The 16,070-nt window shown below is 44.8% G+C and overlaps 1 protein-coding gene across 8 annotated transcripts in view; it reads right to left on the bottom strand.

Moving 5' to 3' along the window:
• Window positions 1–288: 288 nt before the first annotated feature.
• Celf1 (CUGBP Elav-like family member 1) overlaps window positions 289–16,070 on the bottom strand; it is a 77,629-nt gene continuing 61,847 nt past the window's right edge. For 6 of the 8 annotated variants that reach the window (XM_013121319.3, XM_021231997.2, XM_021231990.2 and 3 more), the window contains 4 exons: window positions 15,594–15,779; window positions 13,498–13,641; window positions 12,998–13,164; window positions 6,859–12,909 (listed from right to left, as the gene is read on the bottom strand). In XM_013121319.3, coding sequence (XP_012976773.1) covers window positions 13,037–13,164; window positions 13,498–13,641; window positions 15,594–15,779 — 458 coding nt within the window. In that variant the 3' untranslated portion in view covers window positions 6,859–12,909; window positions 12,998–13,036. Of the gene's footprint in view, window positions 308–6,858; window positions 12,910–12,997; window positions 13,165–13,497; window positions 13,642–15,593; window positions 15,780–16,070 lie in introns of those variants that run through there. The other 2 variants (XM_021231986.2, XM_013121334.3) reach the window with 2 other exon arrangements.

Below are 16,070 nucleotides of genomic sequence, written 5' to 3'. Positions count from 1 at the left end.
AACATCACTTGGCTTCCCCTCTGCTTTCTTCCCAGTAACCCCACCCCATCCTGTTTTATTCTTGCATTTTACCCATCACTTAGACACTTACTTGGGCACACGTCCACATGGTTCCCAAAGGCATGCTTTCCCTAACTCCTAGGCAATCCATGCAGCTTTCCAGGCCTGTTTCCTCCTCCACAAGGTCAGGAAGCTCCAGCAGTGTGGTGGCTCACACAGCACATTACAATGGCTACCGGCCTGGCTCTGCTTGCTGTATATCCGTATTAGTTGTGTGGGCACAGAGAATTTGGGCAAATTACTGGGTCTGCGGAAGAAATGTCAACAGCACCCAGTTCATATGATTGTTACAGAACTTGAGGACTTGCTAGGTGACCAGGACTCTGAACAGTCTCTGGAGTGAAAGAAACATTATGTGTTAGAGAGAAAAGATGATACTACCCCAATGTCAAAATTATAGCCAGGGGCCACAGTTTGGTCCTTGAAGGTTTAAAAAGTGTCCCAATTCCAGGGACTGGTGAGATGGCTCGGCCAGTAATAGCATTTCCTGTCAAACTTAACAACCGGAGTTCCATGCCTGGGACCTACATGGCAGAACAGAACCAACTCCACACAGGTTGTTCTGACCTCCATACGTGTGTTCATCACACGCACGCACGCACACACGCACGCACTGAATAAGGAAAAATTGAAGTGTCCCAATTCTAATCCCTACCCTGGTCTGACAGCTTCTCTAGTAGTGAATTTTAATGCCAGACAACTGTGGGAGTCTTACAGAGAAAGTAGCCCCCCCCTTTTTTCCACAAGAGTTTCTCTGTGTGACAGTCTTGGAATTTGTTTAGACTAGGTTGACATAGAAGTCATTGAAATCCGCCTGCCTCTGCCTCCCCAAGTGCTAGGATTAAAGGTGTGCGCCACCACTGTGAAGCTGAAAGTAGCTATTTTATATACTAGACTCACTAGAACTTGTGCCAACACCACCAGCTGAATTCATCCCTGTTCCTTTAAGTCACTTCTGGCCCCAGTGCAAAGTTCATTTTGATAGAGCAGCTAATTCAGTGGATTTTCAGCATATTCTCAAATAATCAAAAAATAATAAATAAAAAGTATATGTAGCTAAGGGTGTGCAAGAGTTTTTGTACAACCATTCCACTGTGCCAATAAAGCCACTTTGAAACAAAGGACAGAGCCATCGATTGGCTAACCAGGACTAGTCATAAAGTTCTTAGAGTACTGAGGAGGTCTGCTAGAGAAGACAGGAAAAGAGAAGAGAGAATTTCCAGGGGATTTCAGGGGCTAGTGGTTTGGGGAAAATGTGGGGAGAGGGTCAACCAATCAACTCTCTGCTGTCCTTGGATTTAACAAGGTCTTTATTTCAGTTTCTGATTCAGTTTTTTGTTGTTGTTGTTTTTGAGACAGGGTTTCTCTGTGGCTTTGGAGGCTGTCCTGGAACTAACTTTTGTACACCAGGCTGGTCTCGAACTCACAGAGATCCGCTTGCCTCTGCCTCCTGAGTGCTGGGATTAAAGGTATGCACCACCACTGCCCGGCCAAAGTTTTTTTGTTTTTGTTTTTTTTTGTTTTTCGAGACAGGGTTTCTCTGTGGCTTTGGAGGCTGTCTTGGAACTAGCTCTTGTAGACCAGGCTGGCCTCGAACTCACAGAGATCCACCTGCCTCTGCAAAGTTTTTCTTATACTGGAGGAATTTAGATATTCATTACATCTGGCGCTCAACATGGGGCATCATGAAACCATGCCAAAGTGGTGAACACAGCATGCATAGCCACTGCAGAGGCCAGATGCGGCTCCCTCCGCAGACGACCTCTCTGACTGTTCTCCCATGTCTGTGGTTTTCCACTGCAGTCTTGCTACAGCAGCATTTAGCAGCTGCTCAGTCCTGGCCCCAAAACACCTCTGGGGTTAGGCACCCCACCCTCACTTCCCATCACGAAGGCCTCCGCCAGAACTGCTCGCTCCCCAGGATGCCAGTACAGGGCAGCTTGGCTTCCTTGAGACCCACTTGGGGCTCAAACTTTTTTTGCTACTGCCACCACCAAAAGCTGACGAGGAGCCCAGTTGTGTACATAGTCCTCTACCCAATGATGCTGAACAGCCACAGCTAGCCACTATCAGCTGGCAGGGTAGTCCTAGCCCAGTCTTCATCCCAGCTGTGTGAATTTCTCCTACAGGTTAGCTCTTCAGACAGCTCAGGCCCCTCCCCATATAGTGTGTGAGTAGCCATGGTAGTCCCCACCAACCTGCCCTTCATGCTGGGATAATGGAATAACATCACTGCAGGTGATTACCCATGATTATCTTAGTCTATACTGTCAGCACCATCAGACTGGGTAAGACACCTGGGAATTAGGTTTTTGGGGGGAGGGGATTAAAAATCAGAAATATCACAATGCATGGAGTTAGGACCCTGTTTAGTGCTACTATGAGTGGCTTACAAATGGAAAAATAAATGAGGGGATAAACAGGTTATCTGGGATTGATATAATGTCAATCACAGCAATTTTCACTTTGGTAGTTCATAGTTTAATTTTTTAAAAGTGGTCTGAGCTGGACGGTGGTGGCGCACGCCTTTAATTCCAGCACTCGGGAGGCAGAGGGAGGTGGATCTCTGTGAGTTCGAGGCCAGGCTGGACCGACAGCCTCCAAAACAATACAGAGAAACCGTAAAAAAAAAAAAAAAAAAAAAAAAAAGGTGGTCTGATAACTGTGCCAGATATGTTAATTTGTTAAGATGCAAACCTTTTGTTTTGTTTTGTGTTTGGAGACAGGGTTTCTCTGTATTGTTTTGGAGGCTGTCCTGGAACTCACTCTGTACACCAGGCTGGCCTCGAACTCACAGAGATCCACCTGCCTCTGCCTCCCGAGTGCTGGGATTAAAGGCAAGTGCCACCAACGCCCAGCTTAAGATGGAAATCTTAGAAAGACTTACTATTGATAAGATGAAAGTCTTAAAAGACTTACTAATAAAAGAAGAATTTCACTGGTAAAATATAAGAATTAGAAGGACTTACTACTGATAATATACAAGACTTAGAAAAGACCTACTAATGAAAATAAGAAACATACTGAGGTACAGAGGAATTTAGAGCAGAACCTACTGCACCACTGTATTATGCAACTGAAAAGGAGGGACTAGTTACACAATACTGGAGGTAGCCTCAATTCCTATTACTGGTAAGCATAACTTAAATACAGGAGCACCACGTGAATCCTACTGTGTGGTGCACACATATAATCCACTACTTGGAAAGTGGAGGAAGAAGGATCAGTTTAAGGCCATCTCTGGTATAATGGAGTTCATGTCCAACCTTGACTCAAAAGACAAAACAATGAACCCAGGCTAGACCAATTCTTGAACATCTTGAATTTCTAGCTTCTGAAACTGGGTGTCCATCATTTGCCCATTTGGGACGTTTTGGTTAGGACTAGCTTTTTCAGGTAGCTTAACAGTTCAGGTAGATATTAGTGTTTACATACATGTATTGTTTGGGGGTATGTACCCATGAATGCAGGTAGGTACCCATGGAGGTCAAAAGTGTTGAATGCCTTGGAGATGGGGTTATAAGCAGTTGTGAGCTGTCTGCCATGCACCCTTCCCATCATGATGGGCCACAGACTTACTAAGCAAACCCCCAATTAAATGATTCCTTTCATGAGTTCCCTAGTTTATGGTCTCCTCACAGCAGAAGCACAGCAGCCAACACTGGAACTCACTCTGTAGATCAGATTGGCCTTGAACTCAGATCTACCTGTCTCTGCTGGGATCAAAGGCATGTGCCACCACTCTCAGTTGTGAACGCCCCCCCCCAGGGTTTCTCTATAGCTATGGAGCCTGTCTTGGAACTCACTCTAGATCAACCTGCCTCCAGAGTGCTGGGATTGAAGGTGTTCAACACCACCGCTCAGTAGGAAAAAAACCTATCTAAAAAAAAAAAAAAAAAAGATATCCTGCCTCAAAACTAAAAGCAAACAAAAGGCCAAGATGGCTGAGTGAGAAAAGGACTTGTTGCCAAGCCTGATGGATATGACTACTGGGTCCCACACAGGACAGATCACTCTTGAAAGCTGTCCTCTGACACACATATACATGTATGTTTCTCTCACATGCACAAACACATCCACACACTCAGGCCATTCCCAGCATCCACACTGGAGTTCTCTCAGCGCTTTGTACCTAAACCAGTTCCGTGTGATCTGCCTACCTCTTCTGACATCTGTGGGAACCAAACATACATGTGGGGTGTGCGTTTATATACAGGCATATATACACATATGCGGGTAAAAATAATACCTGAAAACAAAGTAAGTCAAGCCTTTACTAGAACCCAGGAGGCAGAAGCAAGTCACAGCACTCAGGAGGCAGAGGCAGGTGAATGTCTGTTCACAGCACTCAGGAAGCAGAGACAAATGGGTCTCTGTGAGTTCAAAGCTACCCTGGTCTACAGAGTGAGTTCCAGGACAGCCAGAGCCAAATTAAGAAATGCTTGAAGATGATAATAACGCTATCTGAAAAATAGGTCTAAAATTTTTATTTGATATACTTACAAGATGAAGAGGGATAGAAGCTCTGGGAACGTGGTTCGATTCCAAGAGAGAGCGAGGTTTTCCTTTTCCTTTCCTTAAATATCTCACTTGTGCCCATCTCCTGTCCATGCCCGTTTGGGCGTGGGCAATATTGTAGGCTCACCCCTACAAATGCTGTCTCAAAAATCAAAGATACCAACCCCCAAACCATTAAGGGCAAGAGTGGTAGCTCACACCTTTAACGCCAGAACCATGAGTTTGAAATCAACCTGATCTACATAGGGAGTTCCATACCAGCCAGGGCTATGTAGTGAGACTCAGCCTCAAAAGTAAACAAACATAGATACATAGGCAAGAGCTGGACAGGAGATCCAGTAGAGAAATACCCCAAAGGATCCTTGACTCCCACAGGTGGTACTATGCAGGAACAATAGTGACTAGTAATATCCTCTAACATCAAAACAACCCAACGAGACAGCTGTAGTCCTCTGGGGGTGGGGGGAGATGCTCTGAGTGCTAAAGGCCCCCCAAGTCTATTCTCATTGGAACCTGGGGGATCTCTGCAACTGTATTTGCTTTTGAGACATTACTCCTTGGCAGTGGTTAAGAGAAGGGCTTGGGAACTGGGTGGCCTAGTCTAATTCTGACTGCCCACAGCACAGTTGCTTTTAACAGAATTTAGTATGTAAATGGGGAGGGAAGCAATGAATATAGCTTAGCAATGTTGTAAAGATGGAATATATAATGAGATTCCTTTGTTTCCCACATCTCCTCGCTGCAGCAAATAGTCCAACTAACATTAGTAATAGCAACTATCTGAGACTCATATAAAGTTCTGGTTCCATTTTTATAGGATCAAACTCAGGGCCCCATATGTCCTAACAGTCTACCATTGAGCTACACCACCACCTGCAAACTTCTGATTTTGAACACATTCTTAAAGTCAGTAATGGAAGTACATTAGGGAGAGGCTGGGGTTATATGACAAGACTCCATCTTGAGAGGGGAAAAAAAAAAGAACAAAAAAAAAATGGAGACACGAAGAGGAGCAATTAAAGGCAAGATTTGGTTGACAAGATCTCCACCCCACTCCCCCAAGACAGGGCTTCTCTTTGTATCCCTGGCTGTTCTAGAATTCACTCCGTAAACCAGGCTGGCCTTGGCTCAGAGATCCACCTGCCTCTGCCTCCCAAACACTGGGATTAAAGGCCTGGGCCACAGAACAACATCAAATGGTACTCTGTCTAGGAAATAATTGGGATAAAAGAGAGGCTTCTTTTCTGCCCTATTTCTCAGAAACTAGACTATGCTAGTATACCACTAGGCACCAGAAACAGGTAAACATCCCTACGGGGTAGTACTCAATAAATGATACCCACACCGCAGACATATCTCAAATAGCGGGGCACTGAGAAGAGGGTTGACGTCTGGCCCACCCACCACCATGTAGCAGTTGTAGCTTCCAGAGAGGCTTCAGTTCCATGAGGACTGGACTACCCAGAGTTGTTGGGACTCTCCGTGTAAGAAGGACAGTGGCAGTAAAGGACTGGATAAGAAACAAGTCCTGGCCAGGCAGTGATGGTGAATGCTTTTAATCCCAGCACTTGGGAGGCAGAGCCAGGCAGATCTCTGTGAGTTCGAGACCAGCCTGGTCTACAGAGGGCATTCCAGCACAGCCAGGGCTACACAGAGGAACTCTGCCTGTTGTGCAGCCAGAGAGCCTAAGCCTCTTTAGGTCCAGCAGCTGAACTGCAACTTCTCAGAACTCAAAGGCAGCCCTAGGCAGAACTTCGTTAGAGAATGATCTAGAATACCTGGAGTTATATGAAGATATCTTAAAGGAGTGCTCTGCATGTATACGTACATTCCGGAAGAGGGCATCCACCATGTGGGTGCTGGAAATTGAACTCAGCACCTCTGAAAGAGCAGCCACTGAACCATCCATCTCTCTGTCCCGGTATAATTACTTTTGGGACTGGAAACTGAAGGCTTGAAGAAAAGGCCATGGTATAGAATTCACATGGGCCATCAGTAGGAGGAGGAGCTCCAGCAACAGCTGGTCTGAACCAGTTCTGTGGTATGGCAACCACTAACAAAGAAAACAAAGGCTGCCAAAATGTTCAAGGTATTTCATGTTGTGGGGACCTTGTAACATGCAGACAGGCCAGGCAGATTGTTTTCTGGAGAGAAACTGTTATCTTCCTTCAGTATCTTTGTTGTGTGGGTTCTGCTTAACCATCATCAGGTACACCAACATGAAAGTCCCCCAAATCCCCACTTCTTGGCCTCGACAATCAACAACTCTCAACACATTAGTTCTTCTCAAACAGTTTAATAGCAAATAAACAAAGGAAGGTACCACACTTGGCAGATACAAAATGACTTTTTGTCCGTGTGTCTGTGCAATTAAAACAGATTTAGGTTCCCCATTGGGACAAAAGGAAAAACACACAAAAAAAGGAAGGAGAGTCCTTTTAAACACATACTCCCTTGCTCCAAACTTTTAACAACTTTTTTCTTTTTAAATCCACTACACAAACTGTGATTAGGTAAGAAAAGCGATAAGGGCTCTTCTTGCCCTTTTTTTTTTTAAAACCATTAAAGCAAAATCCATAATTTTCTACAGAGTACAACACAAGTTCACACACACAAAAAAAAGACATCTTTTGTAAATCAAACAGGAAAAAAGGAAAGCTCAAACAAGGTCAAGGAAAAGCATTTCTACGGCTGAATCACGACTTTGAGTTGATTGAATCCCGTTGTTGCTGCAGAACAGACTGTGCGTTTGGTCATAGTGGCAATTTTTTTCTCTTCACATTGTGAAATCACTTTACATTGTTTTCTAGTAGAAAAGGCAAAAAACTGTACAAAACCCCTAGTGTTAAATACAACGTTTGTACCAATAAAAAACTCACACAGGTTTGTCTCCAAAATGTAAAGTTTCTTTTTTTTTTCTTTTTAAATTATTCACAAAAAGCAGCTGGAAATCAGAAAGGCAGCTGCCGCTCCAGGGTCTCAAATCCATTAAAACCACTACAGAACAATTAAAACAATCAGAGAAAAGGAAAAGGAAACAATGTCCAACATTTGGCATTTGGTTTTATCCACAGGTTTTTCCCAGAGCTCCTCTTGGAATTGAAAGCAAAATATATTGGCAAACACAGCTTCTCAATACACAGGGAGGGGAGCCGCAGCGCCCCCTGCCAACAGAGGCGGCTCTGTGCAATCAGACTGTGGGGCACACAGCAGGCTCTCTCAGGCTAGGGGTCTGGCTTCATTCCATCCCACACCACCCCTTCCAGGACACTGAGCAGCCTACCTACAGGGGTCCTCCACTTGGCTGCCTTTTCTTCCTAGTAAGGTGGCCTCAAGCATAATATATTAGGCAACCTGTGGGGGGTCCCAGAGCAGAAACTCTGCTGGCGTGCGTCCTTCTTCATCACCTGGGTGTGACGATGCTCTTCAATGCTTCCCCACCCCACCCCACCCCACCCCTTGCTGCACCTTGCCACCCTTCCCTGGATAATCTTGCTTCCACTCTCCTCCCACCAGTGCTTAAGTTTCAGTGGGATCTGTCAAAAACCCTCCCTGCGGCCTCTGCTCTTCATAGACCCATCATCCCTGTCCACTAATTTCCTCTAGCCTCTCCTCTTCTATTCACATTCTTGCAAGTCCCCAAGACCCTGCGGCTGGGTGGTGCTACAAGACAAGAGGGTAAGTTTCCCTTAGGAAACCAAAGAACTGGCTGGCCTGGCACCTGGGGACAGTAGCTATTTGGCTCTTCACCCAATTTAAAAACAAATTCTTGCCCTTACCCCAACTCTACTCGCTAAGTAAGAGCAGAGCCATCGTGAAGAGCCAGTATGGGGTGGTTGGTGCCCAGGGCTGTAAACAGTGTGAAGACTGTAGTATTTATTGTGCTTGTCACCTAGGAAAAGAGCAGGCAGGTGTATTGCCACTCAGTGCACAGACGGCTTCCTCTGGGTAGTTAGGAGCACAGCACCCCTCCCTCCTCTGTGATATAGCCTTGATGTGCTAAGCCTCCTGCCTACCCACAGTCACCTTTGGTTCTGCTTCTGCCTCTCTGCAGCGCCCCCCCGTACTCCCTGAGCAGAGCAGCCAGCCTCTTGGATGCCCTACTGTGACCTGGAGGCCATAAAGAGTGACAGTCTAAGTGCACAGGCAAACACTCTAAGGGCAATAGAGGAGAAAGTTGCCACTTCAAAATAAAACAATACAATCTAGAGAAAAAAAAAATCAACCCCATAACAATTTAAAACATCTTCTTTGAAACCCTTTAAATCAGTCAGTTTTTGCACAAACTATAGAAAACAGAGAGGTGAAGGTGATACGTACGAAGGTGTGAAGAAACAGCAGGAAACATGCACAACGTGTTTTTTCTGGGCATAATCTTAGTAGGAAAGGAAAAATTCAAAGCAAAAAGGCAAAAACAACACAAAACCCAAAAAAATTTCAAAGCATCACATTTTGCTGTGGAGACTGTAGGAATAAGCATGGATGTAAGCTGGTTGAGCTGGGGAATGGGGGGGATGGACCCCAGGGCTTCCCTGCAGGGCTGCTTCAGGAAGAACCACAAAGGGAAAACAAAAAGGTTAGCTGGGGCCCAAACCTCAGCCTCAGTGAAAAGGAAATGGGATGGGGGTATTTCAGGTGTTTTCTGCAGCTGAAAACTCAGAAAACCAAAAATTAATAATAACATATGTGGTCTCCTCAAGCCCCAAAACTGTACCAGCAAAATGTGTTCAGGAGCCTCAAAGATTTTAGTGACATCGTTTATTTCATTGTTTATTTCAAAGTTGTCTTTAAAACTAAGCACACAGAGGAACAAAGCCTGGAAGCGGACTGGCTGTGTGTTCACAGGGTACAAACACCACACGGCATGTGCTAGTAGGGCTGCTCTGAGACAGTTACAAAGAACTGGAATCACAAAATCAAGTGGTTATCTTATGAAGTTCTAGAAAAATAGATTTTTTTTATATTCAAATGCAAGTTTAAATATTTTTCCCTTCAGCAGTCGTTCTAGCAAAACCAATTTTGGCAGCACAAAAGGGAAAAAAAAGGAAAGAAAAAAGAAAAAACAAAGAAAGAAACAAACATAATAAAATACACATCAGCATCAAAGGTCAACACAAGGTCAAAGGTGAGAGTTCAAGCATCAGAGAAGCTGAAGAGACAGGGATTTGGACGATGTACTTGACGCCACATCGACATGCTTTAGGCACAACGATGAACAAACGGCAGGAATCTAGAAAAAAAAACAAACCAGAAAGAGGGAGATCCACTGAGTTACACAGAGCAATACATCCAAACAGAGAGAGAACAGGACACTCACTGTGTACAGCCCTGAAATGAGGAGGTGGGGAAGGGCAGGGGTGGGAACGACAGGGACTTTTGCACATGCTAACAATGGACACAGGGAAAAGTTCAAAAGGACATGGAGGACACCAAGAGAACATCCACCTGCCAGAGACAGAGGGGAAACTAAGGCTTGGATTTCGTGTGAAGCACCTACTACATCAAGACAGCCCCTGGGGTAAGCAGGGCCTCAGCTGCTTTCCCACTACCTGGTGAGACCGGGGAGGGGAGGGGAGGGGAGGGGAGGGGAGGGGAGGGGAGGGGAGGAAAGATGCTGACTACAGTGGAAGGGAGATTATTTGGGGTAGAAGACCAGAGTTTCTTGCTCAATCTTGGGATGGCCCTTTGTTCCCAGAAATCCAAGCCCTAAGCTTCCACATAGGCCCTGGCCACTCATGTGGAGCCCAGGAGATAGTGGTCGGGCTGCAGCGAAGGCAAATTAACGGCATGATGAAATTCAAATAACAAACTACAGCAGAAAACACACTGTAAGTGAAACCTTCACACAACAGAAAGGGACTGCTTAAGACTTCACTTCAGTCTCCACTCTGAGCTGAGTCCTTTCACATCAAGACTTACAGGGGAGCAGCTTCTTCAACAAAACCATCTTTGGCCTGGGGAGAGAACTGTGCTCAAGGGCAGTGCTACTGCTGTGCTTACGCAACGGGCAAAGAGTGAGAACAGAGTTACATGGTCTCTGTAGCCGGTGGGCTGGCTGGGCACACCACTGCTCTGCTGGGGCCAGTGCTCCTTTAGAGCCACAACTACGTATGAAGTATGGGGTCTGTTCCAATGGAGAGGGGGGGTCACCTTTGCCTCTAATATCATTAGGAAGGTGGTTTCATAAGGTCCCAGAGCACAGGACAAATCTGTGGACAAATGGTGAAATGGAGATAGAGGGCAGAATGTGGTGTTCTGGCAAGGAGGAAGACAGAACAGAAGGTCAGGGAGCACAGCGCTGGCAGCACCCTATGGAGCACAGCTCTCGCCTCAGCCGATTCACAGCATTAATGTTAGCCTTCCCCTTGGACAGGTTACCTGGGCTGCAAATGGTCACAGAAAGTCAGTAGTTTCAATCATACACAGCACTTCGTGTGTACAACAATCACATTCTGGATTCTACAAAATCCTGGCCTTTTCCAGAGATATAATTTAGGTAATAAATATTCTCCACCCTGGAGCTGTATAAAACTTCTATAAAAATAGAAACGACATTCTTGGTTCCGGCTGGTTGGGATTCAGAACAGTGCCTGCCCAACCTAGCATTTTTTTTTCCTTTTTAAGTTTTTTTATTTTTATTTTTTATTTTTTTGCATTTATTTTTAAAAATCCCATCATTACCCTGGAAGCCTTTAGAACAATTTTATCTTGAAACACAGGACACTTTTCTCCCATTGCGCAAAATTCAAGTTTACGTGGTTCAGTTTAAGAAGTGTATTATTTCATGTTTTTAAGAGGACAACAGACCCAACTTATCACTACGAGCAGAGAAGAGCTGTTCCAGCTTCAATGGGATAATCCAACACTAATAACTACCTGTACAACAGCAAGATGGTCAATCCCTATATGTTACCTACAGGGACAGCATGACAAGCAGAAGTGTCCCCAACTGACTTAAAAACAGGCTAGACTTTTTCTTCTTCTAATCTCTGCGGCTAGGAGTCAACACTTTTAACTTGTGAAGTTTATGCTTTCAAGGACCTTGGAACCCAAGCCCTGGCTGTGGCCAATAGTCATATGGTTATGGGCTACCTCTGCTCAGATGCACATCCCCAACAGCATTTCTTAGAGCAAAAGCAGAGCCCAGATGCTGTGTGGGACACTGGCAAACACTGGAGTTAACACCGGTGAAAGGCAGCAGGGAGCTAACTGTAAGCATGATGACAAAATGACATGAGTTAATACTGAGGTAAATGAATACTAAATCCATATGGAGCCTGTAAACGTCCTGTTACTCTCTTCTGTCTCCAAGGGCAGAAGATGGGGCTAGAGTGGCTAGGAGAGGCTTGTCAGACCTCTGTGGAAACACAACCTCTGGGATACCTTCATCAAAGAGGCACCTTCTTGACTACTAGGCTCTGCTCAAATACAGCTTGAAGAGACCCTGACCGGGGTACATCAAGAAGCAGGTCCCCTCCCCCCATCAGATGGCTTCTGATTGCTCTGCCTGTGAGCAGCACCCATGTAGCTAGATGCTGCAAAAGCTTCTTAGATGTGCCCTCATGAGAAAATTGTGGCTGGGGAAGGAGGCAATATTCCCTGCTGTGGTGAACTTTCATAAACTTTCTTCAAAATAAACTGCTGGAAATGGGCAATGGTCTAACTTCACACTGAAATAAACTAGAAATGACCTCTTTGGCTGCTTCCCCCAAACAACCACCAGCAGGGCAATATAATACCAATGGTGGACTGGGATGGCTAGTAATGGGTATCTCCCTGTTATTTGCATATTTCACACTAAATTAAGAAGTGCTTTATTTCCTGAGACTTACAGACCCCCTTTTAGGAAAGGGCAGAAATCCAGGACAAAAATCAGAAAACTAGGTGGCATAAGCTTAGCATTTCCACAGAAAGCAGCTAGTTATGAAGGGGTCTAGATGCCAAGCCACCTCATCCACTCTGCCCCTGTAGTTCATTAGACCTTACCCACCCTTGCACTCAGGAGAGGGATTTGGAGGATCAACTCTCTGTTCTGCTCAGTCCTCTCTCTTTCAGTGGTTTGGGGCATACTCTGATTATCTTTAAAGCATTTCCCCCTTCCTCAGGGTGGACTGGTGTTGGTCCTTTTCAACATACTGGTTACAAACACAGCAAACTTTAAATAAAGGAAAAAGAAACAAAACGAAACAAACAAACAAAAAAAAAAAAACCCCCAGGATATGGCACCTAAACTCCAAAGTAAAACACTGGAAACCAAAGCACAAACTTGTCCTCTGTACGAAGCGACACTCCCACAGAAGGCAGTAGCTGAGTCTTCAGAGCAAGCTGTGCCTGCGAGAGTGGCAGGGATCAGGGTCCAGGGCTGTCAACACACAGCCTTAGGGCTTCGAATGATTAAGGGTGCTCCTCCCCCACTTACCAGAAGATCTTCTCACTCCAGTCTCAGAGGGGAGCACTCTCAGTAGGGCTTGCTATCATTCTTCGAACGTTTGAGCTGCACTTTAAGCCTCTTCATTCCAATCTGAAAGCCGTTCATGGACTGGATGGCAGCTTGAGCTGAGACAGGATTGTCGTAACTTACAAAACCTGTGTGGCCAAGCAGAAACCTAGGTGAGAGACTTAGGAAGGCAAGGAGTCTCAATCCTCCTTATGCAAGAAGTTATCTTATGTATTTAGTCTCAAATCTCAACTGTTCTCAGCAGATATGAAAATTCTGGCAATTAAAAACAATTAGGTTCTCAGCAGTACCACCTTTAGACCAGTACTGCTAGCAGAAATCACCACCTCCACTATAAAAAGAGATCCCATGATCCGCTGAGGTCAAATTCAAAATCAGCTTCCTCTGAATTTGTCAGCAGCTTCTGTCTTTCTCAGTGGCAAAACACTGCCCCATTCTGACACCAAGAGAAGTCAACATACCAAAACACTTGCTCAGGTTTGTCTGCTTGTCTATGAAAACCTTGGCAGACACGACATTCCCAAAGGGCATAAACATCTGCAGCAGGTCCTGGTCTCCAAACTCCTGGGGCAGGTGATAGATGAACAGGTTGGCTCCCTCTGGACCTTCAAATATCCGTTGATTGGAAGAATATCAGTGTTAAGCATGCTCATCAGCCAGGGCCTATGGTTTCTCATTCCCATCTATACTAACACTAGCAAAAAACTAGCAAAAAAACAAACAAACAAAAAAATCAACAAATTTATTCTTTGAGGGGAACTAAGCTGATCTCTCAATACAAGGCAGAAACCTAGCAGTAAATCCAAAATCAGAGCAGACATCATAAAAAGATGTCTTTTTTTTTTCTTTGTTTTGTTTTGGTTTTTGAGACAGTTTCTCTGTGTAACAGCTTTGGCTGTCCTTGAACTCACAGAGATCCACCTGTCTCTGCCTTCCAAGTGCTGGGAATAAAGTTGTGTTGTTTTTCAAGATAAGGTCTCATTATGTAGCTCTGGCTGTCCTATAACTATGTACACCAGGCTGCTGGCCTCAGACTCACAGAGATCCTCCTGCCTTTGCCTCCCAAATGCTGGGATTAAAGGCATGCGCCACTATTCCTGGTTTGTGGAAGGATATTAAAGTCCCACCTTGCCAAAGAGGGTATACAGGGATTGGGAAGAAGGTAGACCCTCATGTATAGTAGTAATACAGAAAATGGAAAACACAAGGAAATAAGGAAAAGAGGGTAAAATGGGTTACATAGTCAAAACAAGTTTCCTGAGTGGTAGGAGTCTGAGACAGGCGGATCTAAACAAATTCCAAGTCTGCCTGGGCTAACAAAACACCAAACAAAACAAGGAAACAACAAAAATTAGGTTTTAAAGCCAGGAGATGGTGGTGCTTGCCTTTAATCCCAGCACTCTGGAGGCAGAGGCCAGCCTGGTGAGTGAGTTTCAGGACAGCAGGGCTATTATGCAGTGAAACCCTATCTCAGGGAAGACTAAACAATCAAAACAAAAAAGGTTTCTGGATACTAAAGGGGTGACAAACAGGCTGGTAGTGCCAGAGGCAAGAATTGGAGTAACAAATAACAGGGGGATGCTAGGGAGTTGCTGGTAGGTATTGATAAATATGCTCCCACTGTGGTAGTAGTTTCAGCACTGAATAAACTCTTAAAGCCTTATTATAGAAAATGAGTGAATTTTGAATTTAACCATACCTAAACTGTATCCTAGTAAAAAGAAAAGACTTTATTGCCCCCAGGTCCATGCACTTGCCATGTCTGTGCCACTATTACTCTTTCTCCTACACACACACTTGGTTTGCTTTCTCACACCTTCCACCTCTCTCTTTTTTTTTTTTTTTTTGGTTTTTGAGACAGGGTTTCTCTGTGGCTTTGGAGGCTGTCCTGGAACTAGCTCTTGTAGACCAGGCTGGCCTCGAACTCACAGAGATCCGCCTGCCTCTGCCTCCCGAGTGCTGGGATTAAAGGCGTGGGCCACCAACGCCCGGCTCTACCTCTCTTAATACTCGTTCACATACTAAAGCCAAAAAGGCTACTTGTTTTTTTATATTAGTGCCTAACCTTATCAAGTTGTGGTTATAAAAACCCAGTCAAACGGAATACTAAGGTGCTAGCAGGACCACTATCTCTCCTAAATTTAATTTCACTTAAAGGACACATTTCTCACTCCATCAAACCTACTGACTATCTCACTCTATCCCATCACATCTCAGTATCTCATTCATCAGAAAGGAAAATGTCAAATGATATACCTAAAAGGGATATCAAACAATCCTCTGACAGAGTCATAACCCAGAGAAGATCCTAACTAAAGAAGATTCTTGTCACATGACACATGCAGTAATTACAGTGTCTGTTTATTTCATTGTTTAAAAGCTAAGCTCTAGCCCAAGAGGATCTGCAATGATTCTGATCCCTCCCACCCCCAAATTGCAAAAGCACTGTACTTCATAGTCATTCTCAGTTTGTTCTTGGCCTTGACTGGAAAAAGTTTAGTCTGACCACCTGTATTCTGTTGCCCCAAACCCCACCTTCCAGTTCTGGTGCACTCACCTTCCTTCTGGCTTCCAGCAGCACCGATACTCTGCTGTGTCAATAAATTCTGGTTGTACAGCGTGGGGAGTGCTGCAGCAGCATATTGCTGGATACCAGAATATGCCTGGGTGAGGGCCTCCATGGTGCTCCCAGTGCCATTGGAAAGGCCACTGCTGCCCAGACCGCCATTCAATGCAGCCATTCCTTTGTTGGAGGAAGAAAAAGGTTAATATATTGGAAAGAGTCAATTGAAGAGACATATTTAAGTTACTAGAAAATGTATCCCTCCCCTCAAAATTTGCCCTTTCATCTCCCTCTTAACTTCCCACTGAGTGAGACTATTATCTGACTGGTCCCATTTCAGGATATTTCACCAGGCTTTAATGCTTATGTGAACATTACAAAATCCACATCTCATCACTGTTTTCTAGCACACAGAAGAACTAACACCATTCACAAATGCCTATGTGCATTTTTCTATGGCTATTCTAGCTC

The sequence above is a fragment of the Mesocricetus auratus genome, unplaced genomic scaffold (genome assembly GCF_017639785.1).
Source record: "Mesocricetus auratus isolate SY011 unplaced genomic scaffold, BCM_Maur_2.0 Super-Scaffold_100004, whole genome shotgun sequence".
NCBI lineage: Eukaryota > Metazoa > Chordata > Mammalia > Rodentia > Cricetidae > Mesocricetus > Mesocricetus auratus.
This window is presented reverse-complemented; position numbering and strand designations above follow the sequence as displayed.